The sequence below is a fragment of the Carcharodon carcharias genome, chromosome 4 (genome assembly GCF_017639515.1).
Source record: "Carcharodon carcharias isolate sCarCar2 chromosome 4, sCarCar2.pri, whole genome shotgun sequence".
NCBI lineage: Eukaryota > Metazoa > Chordata > Chondrichthyes > Lamniformes > Lamnidae > Carcharodon > Carcharodon carcharias.
In genome coordinates, this window is record NC_054470.1 from 48,199,474 (window position 1) to 48,214,402 (window position 14,929).

The following is a 14,929-nucleotide window of genomic DNA, read 5'->3' on the forward strand; positions in this document are numbered from 1 at the left end:
CACTGCAAACATGGAAACCTGAAACCATTACCTCCACGAACAAATCCATTGGTAGTTATAGCAGACGTTGATAGTCCTGTAATAGTGGTCACAACAGTCGCCGTGCCAATGACTACAAGAGCAAGACCTGTTTACAGAATAATAAACGTTATTCGTACAAAGAGGTTTGAAACAAAATTCAAAATCATGCTTCAGCAAACAATAAGATCATTGTATATTTAAAACATTGAAAACTACAATGAGACAGGTGCTAGAGACAGCAATTTGAGGCATAATATTTACTTGGCAGTAAAGAATAGATTTAGACAAGACTGTAATGGAGAGGGACTACAAACCAAAGGTATTAGATTCCAATGTGACTTTAAATTTTACAAAATAATCAGCTTTAAAGTTAATCACTACCCCCCTACAATGTAGCCAACATACATTGTTCTGTTTATAAGCCAGACTAATACTGCTCCTATCCGTCACTGTACCATAAAATTCAGTCCTTTCAACCACATTGTTACTTCATGCAGAGTGGTGTCAGGGAACAATCTCCTATTTCATACAATTAAAGAGCTTGGGTCAAACATCCAAGCTGCCTTGCATTTAAGCAGTTAAAGAATTTTGTTAAGTACCATTTTAAAAAAAATCAAGATCTTCAGTGTAGTTGTAAGATTAATCTGAAAGGTATAAAGTTGCAACGTTAAATCTAAGCTTTTTAAGATTATGCTAAGATTCACACTGATGGCACTGGTTCCTAATGTTTGGGAGTCTCAGGTACAGGTGTTGTTAGCACTGATCTTCAGCAATGTAGGAACAGCTTTAACAAGCCACTTTAAAACTATCACTTTAAAAGAATCACTTTAAAACTATTTTTCCCGGTCCTCCCGATTTAGTTAACATTTCCGCAGCTCCCACATTGAGCAAGTGAACAATGAGAGTGGTCTGCATTGTATAGGAAACAGGCAGTTTTCTTTTAAATCTCCAAAGATCTATTGTCTATAAAAAGAATGTTATTTAGCAGATCCATATAACAAATGATTAAAAACAAAGGAAACATAATGGGCATCCAGAGACAAAAATGCTTCCAGATGTAGAAGTAGATTACCATATAACTGAACAAAGATAAGCGCACAAAAGATATCACCAACACCCTGTGCTTGAAAGGTTAACATTGCATTATTTTACAAGCCCTTCCCCTCCAAGGACTCCCGTTTAGCATTGAGCTAAAATATTTCCTAAATGGCAGTTACCTCACATTTGATTCTGGTTTTAAACGCTGAAGGTTAAAAAGCAGATTTAACTTTCAAAAGATAATGGACGGGATTTTCCACACCCACCCACTGCCTGGATCGTCCGGCCCCGCTGCAAGTCAATGGACTTCTAGTTGGGGAGCCGCTCTGCCGGAACGGGGCTGGAAAATCCCGGCCAATGTCTGCTACATATAATAAACAATGCTCCCATGGCACTAAACACTGCTGTAATGTCAATTAACAAATATAGAAATGTGATGGAAAAGTTAAAAATCCAACAGTATTGGGGCACTTTTTTAAAAAAAGTTTCGCAACCTCCAAAGACCTAACATCTCCTTCATGAAACTTATGATATAAATACAAGCTTACAAGCTATACTGCCAAATTTCCTTCACTCCCCATTTGCACTGCACCAATTACTAATTCCAGAGTGAAATATTACACACTCATCTGAACTTAAGCTACCATGTGACCAATCTACAGCCACCTTTTGTCATTGGTATACTGGCTAATCAGGTGGAAAATATTTCAGTGCATAGAGAGAGAGTTAATGTACTACACAGACCACATATTTACTGTCCAGGCAGACTTTTATTAGCAGATTTATAGCAGGCCCACATACAACACTGCAGCACTATCAAGATAAAATTAGAGGAGGAAAAGTAATGACAAGTTTGTAATAAAGAAATGGCAGTCCAATAAAACCATCATTCCCACTTTTAACCTCTTTTAGTGGAAACGGGAAAGGTCTGGGATGTGGAAAAGAGACACCAACAGGGAAAGGAGAGTAAAAATAAAGAATACAAAGCCATCATCAAACTTTATTGGAGTTTGTCGAATTTTAGTTGTCCTGTGCATTTAACGACAGCTGCTACTCAGGTTGTCATAAACAACTCTACAAAATAACACCTATTCGTGAACAGCTGAATGTCAAAATACACAGGAATTCATTCCACACATTACAAATCATAAATCTATAGACAGTTCGGCAGTTTAATAGAACAATCAGAATGTATACTAGCTATCAGCATTCTCCTTGCATCAAATATTTTCATGTTCGACTGAAGTAAACAATGTGGATATGGAATACACACCAAGTGCACTACAGAAATAAATATAATTTGCCCTGCATCTAGTGAAAGAAAAAACCCTGTAAAAGTAGTACAGCGTGTCTCAATGAAAGATATTACAATTTATGTTGGAACTCCGCTTTCAATTAACAGCATTTTACACATTTATTAACTCAGTAGCCAATTCACCATATGTCATAAAAACAAAAAAACTGCGGATGCTGGAAATCCAAAACAAAAACAGAATTACCTGGAAAAACTCAGCAGATCTGGCAGCATCGGTGGAGAAGAAAAAAGTTGACGTTTCGAGTCCTCATGACCCTTCAACAGAACTAGGTGAATCCGAGGAAAGGGGTGAAATATAAGCTGGTTTAAGGTGTGGGGTGGGGTTGGGTGAGGGGGAGAGAAGTGGATGGGGGCGGTGTGGTTGTAGGGACAAGAAAGCAGTGATAGGAGCAGATCATCAAAAGATGTTACAGACAAAAGAACAAAAGAACACATAGGTGTTGAAGTTGGTGATATTATCTAAACAAATGTGCTAATTAAGAATGGATGGTAGGGCACTCAAGGTATAGCTCTAGTGGGGGTGGGGGGAGCAAAAAGATTTAAAAAGATTTAAAAATAATGGAAATAGGTGGGAAAAGAAAAATCTATATAATTTATTGGAAAAAACAAAAGGAAGGGGGAAGAAGCAGAAAGGGGGTGGGGATGGAGGAGGGAGTTCAAGACCTAAAGTTGTTGAATTCAATATTCAGTCTGGAAGGCTGTAAAGTGCCTAGTCAGAAGATGAGGTGCTGTTCCTCCAGTTTGCGTTGGGCTTCACTGGAACAATGCAGCAAGCCAAGGACAGACATGTGGGCAAGAGAGCAGGGTGGAGTGTTAAAATGGCAAGCAACAGGGAGATTTGGGTCATTCTTGCGGACAGACCGCAGGTGTTCTGCAAAGCAGTCGCCCAGTTTACGTTTGGTCTCTCCAATGTAGAGGAGACCACATTGGGAGCAACGAATACAGTAGACTAAGTTGGGGGAAATGCAAGTGAAATGCTGCTTCATTTGAAAGGAGTGTTTGGGTCCTTGGACGGTGAGGAGAGAGGAAGTGAAGGGGCAGGTGTTGCATCTTTTGCGTGGGCATGGGGAGGTGCCATAGATGGGGGTTGAGGAGTAGGGGGTGATGGAGGAGTGGACCAGGGTGTCCCGGAGGGAGCGATCCCTACGGAATGCCGACAGGGGGGGTGAAGGGAAGATGTGTTTGGTGGTGGCATCATGCTGGAGTTGGCGGAAATGGCGGAGGACGATCCTTTGAATGCGGAGGCTGGTGGGGTGATAAGTGAGGACAAGGTGGACCGTATCATGTTTCTGGGAGGGAGGAGAAGGCGTGAGGGCGGATGCGCGGGAGATGGGCCGGACACAGTTGAGGGCCCTGTCAACGACCGTGGGTGGAAAACCTCGGTTAAGGAAGGAGGACGACATGTCAGAGGAACTGTTTTTGAAGGTAGTATCATCAGAACAGATGCGACGGAGGCGAAGGAACTGAGAGAATGGGATGGAGTCCTTACAGGAAGCAGGGCGTGAGGAGCTGTAGTCGAGGTAGCTGTGGGAGTCGGTAGGCTTGTAATGGATATTAGTGGACAGTCTATCACCAGAGATTGAGACAGAGAGGTCAAGGAAGGGAAGGGAAGTCTCAGAGATGGACCACGTGAAAATGATGGAGGGGTAGAGATTGGAAGCAAAATTAATAATTTTTCCAAGTCCCAACGAGAGCATGAAGCAGCACCGAAGTAATCATCGATGTACCGGAGAAAGCGTTGTGGAAGGGAGCCGGAGTAGGACTGGAACAAGGAATGTTCCACATACCCCAGAAAGAGACAGGCATAGCTGGGGCCCATGCGGGTACCTATAGCCACACCTTTTATTTGGAGGAAGTGAGAGGAGTTGAAGGAGAAATTGTTCAGTGCGAGAACAAGTTCAGCCAGACGGAGGAGAGTAGTGGTGGATGGGGATTGTTCAGGCCTCTGTTCGAGGAAGAAGCTAAGGGCCCTGGTGGGGATGGAGGTGTAGAGGGATTGGGCGTCCATGGTGAAGAGGAAGCGGTTGGGGCCAGGGGACTGGAAATTGTTGATGTGACGTAAGGTGTCAGAGGAATCACGGATGTAGGTGGGAAGGGACTGGACAAGGGGAGAGAGAAGGGAGTCAAGATAACAAGAAATGAGTTCCGTGGGGCAGGAATGTCACCATATGTCATACAGACTTGGCAGGTCCCAGATTCATTTCCTGGTTTGCACTAACTATCAGAGAGAGTCAATATGAACATACAAATGAACAAGGAACAGAGTAGGCCACTTGATTCAATAAGATCATGGCTGATCTGATTTTAACCTCAACTTCACATTCCCATCGACATCCAAAAGCCTTTCATCTCCTTATCAAGAATCTACCAATCTTTACCTTAAAAATATTTAAAGACTCTGCTTCCACTGCCTTTTAAGGAAGAGAGTTCCAAAGACTCTCAAACCTCAAAAATATTTCTCATCTGTCTTAAATAAGCGACCCCTTATTTTTAAATAATGACCCCTAGTTCTAGATTCTCCCACAAGAGGAAACATCCTCTCCACATCCACCCTGTCAAGACCCTCAGGATTTTGTACATTTCAATCAAGTCACCTCTTACTCTTTTAAACTCCAGCGGATACAAGCCTAGTCAGTCCGAACTTTCCTCATAAGATGACCGGCCCATTCCTAGTATTAATCTAGTAAACATTCGCTGAGCTGCTTCCAATGGATTTACATCCTTCCTTAAATCAGGAGACCAATACCGTATACAGTACTCCAAATCTGATCTCACCAATGCCCTGCTACTTTTGTATTCAATTCTCCTCACAATAAACAACATTCTATTGGCTTTCCCAGTTACTTGCTGTACCTGCAGACTAACCTCTCGTGATTCATGCACCAGGACACCCAAATCCCTCTGCATCTGAGCTCTGCAATCTCTCACCATTTAGATATGCTTCTTTTCTTCTCGCCAAAATGGAGAATTTCACATTTTCCGACATTATATTCCATTTGCCAGATCTTTGCTCACTCACTTAGCTTATCTATATCCCTTTGCAGTTTGCTTGTGAACTTTTCACAACTTGCTTTCCTACCTATCTTTGTGTCATCAGCAAATTTAGCAGCCATACCTTCAGTCCCTTCATCCAAGTCATTTATATAAACTGCAACAAGGTTGAGGCCCCAGCACTGATCCCTGTGACACGCCACTCATTACACCTTGCCAACCAGAAAATGACCCATTTATGCTTCGTTTCCTGTATCTAGCCAATCCTCTATCCGTGCCAATACATAACCCCGTACACCATGAGCTTTTATTTTCCACAATAACCTTTGATGTGGCACCTTATCAAATGCCTTCCAGAAATGGGGTACCATAATTGTCTCCGCAACCCTCCCCCACCCAATATCCTCCCAGTACTCATCTTGTAGAAGTTCACACCCACAGAATAGCCATGTGCTTGTGATACTGGAAGACTAAATAAATGTGGAACAATGTCCCAGCACCAATCAATATTTTTTGGAGATAATAGAAGAAAAATAGATGCTCCTCCACTACACTACAGTGGAAATCAAGATTTAAACTCTCCAAACTACAGCTGGCAACTTTTTGAATCTGTTCAGCTTAATTTTAGAAAAAATTAACACATTAAAAATCCTAAAATGAAAACAAAATTATAAAAAGAGACTGATCACATGACTTGAATGTCATTATTTAATGCTGAAAATCAATGTTAAACATTGGTACTCCTGTTCAGTGACCATGAAACTTAGGAGCAGTGGGCCCTTCAGCCCATCAAGTCTGCTCCGCCATTAATGAGATCATAGCTGATCTGATGATCCTCAGTGCATTCAGCACATTGGCAATGTGCAGGTATGCACTGAAATATTAATCCAAAAAAATTTAATTTAAATAATGATTAATTTAGGTAGATAAGACACATTCATCAGTGCCTAGCTGCCAACAATTTACATAAAATAAGGTTGTGTCTGTAAATCTGATGGACTAAAATCTCAATTAAGAAAGCAGCTTTATGGCTTAGCCGTTTAACACCAAGATTGTAAAGTTAATAATGTAAATAAGTCCCAACCACAATAATAGAGTTGCCTCCAAGAGGGATGACGGTGGATAGGCAATGGCAAACATTCAAAGAGCACATGGGTGAACTGCAACAATTGTTTATTCCTGTCTGGCACAAAAGTAAAACAGGAAAGGTGGCCAAACCATGGATTACAAGGGAAATTAGAGACAGTATTAGATCCAAGGAAGAGGCACACAAATTGGCCAGAAAAAAACAACAGACCTAAGGATTGGGAGCACTTTAGAATTCAGCAAAGGAGGACCAAGGGATTGGTTAAGAAGGGGAAAATAGAGTATGAGTGTAAGCTTGTGGGGAACATAAAAACTGACTGTAAAAGTTTCTATAGGTAGGTGAAGAGAAAAAGATTGGTAAAGGTAAACGTAGGTCCCTTACAGTCAGAAACAGGGGAATTTATCATTGGGAACAAAGAAATGGCTGACTAACTAAATTGATACTTTGGTTCTGTCTTCACAAAGGAGGACACAAATAACATACCAAAAATGTTGGGGAACACAGGGTTTAGTGAGAGGGTGGAACTGAAAGAAATCAGTATGAGCAGGGAAATGTTGTTGGGGAAATTGATGGGATTGAAGACCGATAAATCCCCAGGGCCTGATAATCTACATCCAAGAGTACTTAAGGAAGTGGCCTGAGAAATGGTGGATGCATTGGTGGTCATCTTCCAAAATTCTATAGACTCTGGAATGGTTCCTTCAGATTGGAGGGTAGCTAATGTAACCCCACTATTTAAAAAGGGAGGTAGAGAGAAAACAGGGAATTATAGACCAGTCAGCCTGATGTCAATTATAAGAGATTTAATAGCTGAACTCTTGGAAAACAGTGGCAGAATCGGACACGGTCAGCATGGATTTATGAAAGGGAAATCATGCGTAACAAATCTACTGAAATTTTTCAAGGATGTAACTAGTAGAGTTGATGAGGGGGAGCCAGTGGATGTGGTTTATTTGGACCTTCAGAAGGCTTTTGACAAAGTCCCACATAAGAGACTGGCGTGTAAAATTAAAACGCATGGTATTGGGGGTAGTTTATTGAGATGGATAGAAAACTGGTTGGCAGACAGGAAACAAAGAGTAGGAATCAACTGGTCTTTTTCTGAATGGTAGGTAGTGACTAGTGGGGTACTGCAGGGATCGGTGCTGGGGCCCCAGATATTCATAATATATATTAATGATTTAGATGAAGGAACTAAATGTAATATCTCCAAATTTGCAGATGACACAAAGCTGGGTGGGAGGGTGAGCTATGAGGAGGATGCAGAGATGCTTCAGTGTGATTTGGACAAGCTGAGTGAGTGAGCAAATGCATGGCAGGTGCAGTATAATGTGGATAAATGTGAGGTTATCCACTTTGGTAGCAAAAACAGGAAGGCAGATTATCTGAATGGATATAAATTGAGAGATAGGAATGTGCAACAAGACCTGGGTATCCTAGTATACCAGTCGCTGAAGGTAAGCATGCAGGTGCAGCAGGCAGTAAAGAAGGCAAATGGTATAAAAACAAAAAAAACTGCGGATGCTGGAAATCCAAAACAAAAACAATTACCTGGAAAAACTCAGCAGGTCTGGCAGCATCGGCGGAGAAGAAAAGAGTTGACGTTTCGAGTCCTCATGACCCTTCGACAGAACTAGATCTAGTTCTGTCGAAGGGTCATGAGGACTCGAAACGTCAACTCTTTTCTTCTCCGCCGATGCTGCCAGACCTGCTGAGTTTTTCCAGGTAATTGTATTTTTGTTAAGGCAAATGGTATGTTGATCTTCATAGCCAGAGGATTCTAGTACAGGAGCAGGGATGTCTTGCTGCAATTATACAGGGCTTTGGTGAGACCGCACCTGGAATAGTGTGCGCAGTTTTGGTCTCCTTATCTGAGGAAGGATGTCCTTGCTACAGAGGTTGTGCAGCGAAGGTTTACCAGACTGATTCCTGGGATGGCGGGACTGACATATAAGGCGAGATTGATTCGGTTTGGATTATATTCGCTGGAGTTCAGACGAATGGTGGGCCGGCGGCGGTGGGAGAGATCTCAGAGACCTATAAAGCCATCAGGTGCTTTTGATGCTTATTTACAAAGATGAAGATGAATCTTGAAGAACAGAAAGCAAAGCATTCAGTTTTTCCCTGACACAGGGGTATGGGAAGGACATGATGCTCATAACCATGCAGAATAGCCATTTGAAAGGTTAGCTGATTAATTTACATTATATTCAAGAGTTGCAAGATACTTGGGAAAGGTTCACAGATCTTTTAACAATTCTCCCATGAACTAGATAATTTGTAGTTAGTTGTACCATGAAAAATTATAAATGTTTCATTGCTAACTGTAAAATGTGCTCAGTTTCAACACCTAGCATTTAATTAAGATCAGGACAGAAGACAACCACATGTTACATTTAACACACTACTGCAAATGACTGAACCATTTAACATGTGAATTAGCATTCAACACAAAGGTGAAATTCACACTTGAACACTAGTGCACATAAAAAAATTAGAAATCAACAGAAAGATCAGTAGAAAGAGTTAAGGTTTTCCACATACCTATTCCAGCATGGCCAACAATCCATGTCAAACGGATAAAGAGCATCACACCCCAAATATTTAGCATACATCGCACCTAGTGGATAAGGAAAGGTTCCAAGAAAGAACAAAAAAGGTTGTAAATCACATATTCCAAATTCTTACCAATCTGCAGTGACAGCCAAGCAGACAGTGAATTAAGCATAGCCAAATCATTCTGCTTGAGTTCCTTCTTAACTGCATTTAAAATGTTATGATTTAATGGTATTGTTTTGCTGATTATGGCCTCTTGTGCATCCCCAATTTTAAAATGCTCCAGCAATGGTGGCCACGTCTTCAGTTGCCTAGGCCCCAAGCTCTGGAATACTCTCCCTACACCTCTCCATCTCGCTTGCCACTCCTTAAAACCTACCTCTTTGCCCAAGCTTTTAGTCATCTGACCTAATATCTCCCTATGGGGCTTAGTGTCATATTTTTATAATGTTTCTGCAAGGCATCTTGGGATTTTTCATTACATTTAAAGGCACGACACAAATAAAAGTTGCTATTGCTCAGAAGGCAGTAAAGCCTAAAATATGGGCACCAACTACACAATTGATTTGAAAGAAGAATAAAAGAGACTGACATTTATATAAAACCTTTTGTGATCACCAAATGTCTCAATGCTTTACAGCCAATTAAGTATTATTTTGAAGTGTAGTCATTGTTGTAATGTAGAAAATGCGAGAGCCAAGTTGCGCACAACAAGCTCCCACAAACAGCAAATGTGATAATGATCAGATTATCTGTTTTTGTGATGTTGATCGAGGGATAAATTTTGGTCAGGACATTGTGAATAACTCCCCTCCTCTTCTTCAAAATAGTGTCATGAGATCTTTTATGCCCACCTAAGGGGCAAATGGGACCTTGGTTTAATATCCCATCTGAAAGATGGCACAGCCAACAATGCAGCACTTCCTCAGGGATTGAAACCAGAACCTTGCAACTCAGTGGTGTGAGTACTACCAACTGAGCCACAGCTGACATGAAGGTATTGAAAAAATTATCTACATCTGTCAAAAGAAGCTCTCAATTTTCAACACATCACTGAAAGTCACCTAGTTTTAAAAGGATAATTGAAACAAAAATTTTGATAAATTCTTTGAGTCACAACTTGTAAAAGATAAAAATTTTAATCAGTAATTTTATAGAATTTGTCTCCCTTTGGTTATTGTAATAAGGATAATGCACTCTAATAGCTGTAGATTTCTATATGAACATGAAGCATTTTTTCACACAGGCACTAATAACAGCTACAGCTGTAACATCATTTTTAACTAAGTCAAGGAACTAAAATAGCCCTATTAGTTTCATGACTCATTGTTGATAATGATGTTTTGAAGACTATAGAATCTAAATAACAAAAGTTCTGTTTACTAAAATGTCATAAGACATCAAGCTAAATCACATCAGCGGAGTGGCTCCAGAAGGGGAGGGTGCAGGAAAGATAATAATGAATAATTTCATAGGGCAGGGGAAGCAGTTATAATTAGATGTTGAGGCTAAAAGTCCATTCAACAGCTTCGGCTGGCACAGTGTGAATCGTTGTGATGCCACCAGGAATGGATCTCTCAGGGAAGAAGTTCTGTGTTTGGACAATGGTCTGGCTTAGATGACCAGAGTCACAATTTGAGCTATTCTCACATTGCATTCATAGAGCAAGTGGTCACAACTTCCCTGGCCTGTCCTCAAGTGTCAGAGGGTTGCCAGATTTTCCACGGAAGGTTGAAACCTGGGACTTCACCACTCAGGTCAGTTACCAGGTTGCAGTTGATGTTTGCAGTCGGTCAATCAGTCATCAAGAGGTGGGGTTGTCATTAGTTTCTAGGGTGTGGAGTGCATTCCAGTAAGGCTAAGGGGATTGCAGAATGATGCATGAATTTTTTTGAGGCCCTGTGTCAGTGGGAGTGCTTCGCTGGCTGTCAGCCATTGGTGTCTTTTGATGAGGATGTTTTCCCTGCAGCCATCACGAGGTTCAATGTGTGCTAACACAGGAAGCCATTTGAGCTGTTTTGGCCTCAATGCCCCAGAAATAATCCTCATGACTTCTGGGAGGTGGGTATCTACCATGTGTAGCAGCTCCTGAGTCAGGTTGAATAGTAGTACTCTGCTGTTGGATAGACAAAGGTGAGTGAAGCAGTGTGGTAGTGTATTGGAAAGGATTGTCCCTGCTGGAAAAAAACTTCTCAAAATAATTGAATATCTACATTTCTTCTTTAAAAAAAAAGGAAAAATGAGTTGTGATGGAAAACAAAAAAAAAGTGACTGCATGAAGAACTACACTATGGAGGGTGCTGTTGTTTGGCAAGAGATGCAAACCTGAGCGCCCCCCCCCCCCCCCCCCCCCAACTACCTTTTTATTTATTCTTTCACAGGATCTCATCAGTAGATAAACGAGCATTTGTTGCCTATCCCTAATTTCCCTCGAGAAGGTGGTGGCAAGCTGCCTTTTTGAGCCTCTGCAATCTATGGGTGTAGGTACATCCACAGTGCTGTCAGGGAGGGTGTTCCAGGATTTTGACACAGTGATAAGGAAGGAACAGCAATATTTCCAAGTCAGGATTGTGTGCGACTTGGAGGGGAATTTGCAGTGGTATTCCTGTGTGATTGCTACCCTGGTCCTTCTAAATGGTAGTGGTTGCAGTTTTGGAAAGTGCTATGAAAGGAGGCTAGCTGAATTTCTTCAGTGCATCTTGTAGGTGGTACACACTGCTGCTACTGTGCATCAGTGCTGGAGGAAATGAATGTTCAAGGTAATTGATGGGGTGCTGATCAAGCGGGCTGCTTTTCCCTCAATTGTATCGAGCTTCTTAAATTCTGTTGGAGCTGCATTCATCCAGGTAAGTGGAGAGTATTCCATCACACTTGTGACTTGTGCCTGGTAGATGGTGGACTTACTTTGGGGAGCCGGAAGGCGAGTTACTCACCGCAGAATTCCCAACCTGCACTTGTAGTCACAATATTTATATGGCTAGTCCAATTAAGTTTCTAGTCAATGGTAACCCCCCAGGATGTTGATAGTATGAGATTCAGTGATGGTAATGCCATTGAATGTTAAGGAGCGATGGTTAGTTCTCTCTTGTTAGAGATGGTCATTGCTTGGCACCTGTGTGTATGTGAATGTCACTTGCCATTTTTCAGCCCAAGCCCAATGTTGCCCAGGTCTCACTGCATATGGACGCTTCAATATCAGAGGAGTTACAAATGATACATTGTGCATTCATCAACCAACATCATCACTGCTGATCTTATGACGGAGGGAAGGTCATTGATGAAGGAACTGAAGACAGATGGACCTAGGACACTACCCTGGGGGACTGCTGCAGCAATGTCCTAGGATTATGATTATTGGCCTCCATCAGCAACAACCATCTTCCTTTATGCTAGGTATGACTCCATCTAGTGGAAAACTTTCCCCGATTCCCTTTGACTTCAGTTTTGCTAGGGCTCCTTAAAGCCATCTTGGTCAACTGCTGACTTGATGTCAAGGCTAATCACTCTCACCTCACCTCTGGAGTTCAGCTCTTTTGTCTACGTCCAGGGCAATGCTGCAATGAGTTTAGGAGCTGAGTGGCCCTGGCAGAATCCAAATTGAGCATCAGTGAGCAGGTTATTGTGGAGGAAGTGCCATTTGATAGCACTGTTGACAATACCTTCCATCACTAATGATGATGGAGAATAGACTGATAGGGTGGTAACTGGCCAGGTTAGGTTTGTCCTGCTTTTTGTGGACAAGACATACCTGGGCAATTTTCCACATTGCCAGGTAGATGCCAGTCTTGCAACCGCAATAGAACAACCTAGCTAGGGGAGCAGCTACTTCTGGAGCGCAAGTCATCACTATTATTGCCAGAATCTTGTCAGGGGCCACAGCCTTTGCAGTATCCACTGCATTTAGTCACTTCTTGATATTACACGGAGTGAAGTGAATTGGCTGAAGACTGGCATCTGGTGATGTTGGGGGCCTCAAGAGGAGGCTGAGATGGATCATCCACTCAGCACTTCTGGCTAAAGATAGTTGGAAATATTTCAGCCTTGTCTTTTGCACTGATGTGCTGGGCTCCCCCATCCATTGAGGATGGGGATATTTGTGGAGCTTCCTCCTCCCCCCATTATTTGTTTAATTGTCCACCACCATTCACAATTGGGCATGGCAGGACTACAGAGCTTAGATCTGATCTGTTGGTTGTGGGTTCACTTAGCTCTATCTAATGCATGCTGCTTCCACTGTTTGCCATGCAAGTAGTCCTGTGTTATAGCTTCACCAGGTTATCACACCCATGCAGTTATACCCATTGCTATATAGAAAAATGGACAGTACTTTCATAAATGAAACGGAGAAGAGACCAATTTGCTTTAAAATAAGATGGAGTTGAGAGACCTAGTGACCTCTGTTCTCATCTGCCAATATACATGGACAATATACATGGAACTGCATAAGGCTGGAAGTTATGGACCATTTGAGTGGAACAATGTGGAAACATATACTAAGGTCACCTGGCAAAAAAAGCTTGTGATAAAGGAACATTTATTAACACACATTTTGGAGGGCAGTCTGAGTCATCAGTCTGGGAGACAAGGGCCGGGATTTTCCACTCGTTTGCGACAGGCAGGAACAGAAAACATCGTGAGAAGGCCAAAAATCAGTTTTATGTCATCGTAAAACTAATTCGTGATTCTGTGATGCAGCCTTCAATGGTAGACCATGTTTCCTGCAATGGCATGTCAGGAATGTAATTTCAATACATTTGAATCTCATAAAGGACTCGGCACTGGAATCATCCTCCACCCTGGATCATCAGGGCACTGCAACATGCAATTAGAACGATGTATTTCACAATGGTAGACAAGCGATGTGCACCTGGCGACCTGCACTTCGTTAGTGACTTCGAGGTTCATTCGTCTGCTTTGCGTTGCACAGCTGTCGCGATAATCAGCGCCCGGCTTTTCAGGCAGCACGTACTGCTTTTAGGGGGCTGCCACAGGCTCATCTCTACCTACCAGACCAGTGGTAAGGGAAGGGTGGCTTTTAATGGGTTGCAGGGTAAGGGCTTTACTGTGGCAGTAGAAGAATGGGGAAGGTTGCACTCAACAGATACATGACATGGGGTGGGGGGGGGTGGGGGGGGGGGGGGTGTAGTGCACATGGTTAGTGCCTTCAGTGCCAGGATGACAGCGGAGTGTTACAGAATTACATAGCGCACCTCTCAATCTGGTTCCAAGTGACCTTAGTGAAGAAGCGCTTTATTTTATATTGCTGAACTTGCAAAGGCTGTCCTTGTCCCAGTCCAGGGAGGAAGAGGAAAAGAGCACGTCAGTGTAGTTTCCATCATTCTCATCATATTGTGCGCAGGGCATTGTCGGAACATCATGCAGCTCAGTCCATGGGACTTCTGGCATCTAAGTGGCTTCAGGATGGGGAGGGGTGAGGTCTACATGGGACATAGGCACATCCAAGTCAAAAACATTCAGGGGCTAACAAACGGATATCCAACACAATCACAACGGGGTCAAGGAATACAGCAGGAGGACTGAGGACCTCTCCCTAGGAGGGAGGCAAACCTGAACACTAAACTTCTCTGAGGTGAGGGAGAGTTTTCCACACTCACAAAGGGAGGGCCCAAGCTGATCTGGCAGTTGAGAGCTCAGCACCACATCTTCAAACCTGTGGCGATTGGCGCAGCACAAAATTAAAAATGAGGAAAAACTCTGCTAATGAGGGCTCTGACAGCCAACTGGAGGACAGGTGCAGGTACCGGGGGGCCAATTAAAAGGGGCACCCAACTGAACTGTGTATTCCTAAAATGAGAAATGCACCGCTGAGACATGTAAGGAGCTTTTCAGTGACAATGCAGGGAATCAGGAAAGTGAAGCAACGATGTGCTTTCATGTGAGACTAATCCAGGAAAAAGTTA

The 14,929-nt window shown here is 42.5% G+C and overlaps 1 protein-coding gene across 2 annotated transcripts in view; it reads right to left on the reverse strand.

Moving 5' to 3' along the window:
• slc12a2 (solute carrier family 12 member 2) overlaps positions 1–14,929 on the reverse strand; it is a 241,325-nt gene that overhangs the window by 145,988 nt on the left and 80,408 nt on the right. For both annotated transcript variants that reach the window (XM_041185697.1, XM_041185698.1), the window contains 2 exons: positions 8,997–9,072; positions 32–127 (listed from right to left, as the gene is read on the reverse strand). In XM_041185697.1, coding sequence (XP_041041631.1) covers positions 32–127; positions 8,997–9,072 — 172 coding nt within the window. The remainder of the gene's footprint in view (positions 1–31; positions 128–8,996; positions 9,073–14,929) is intronic.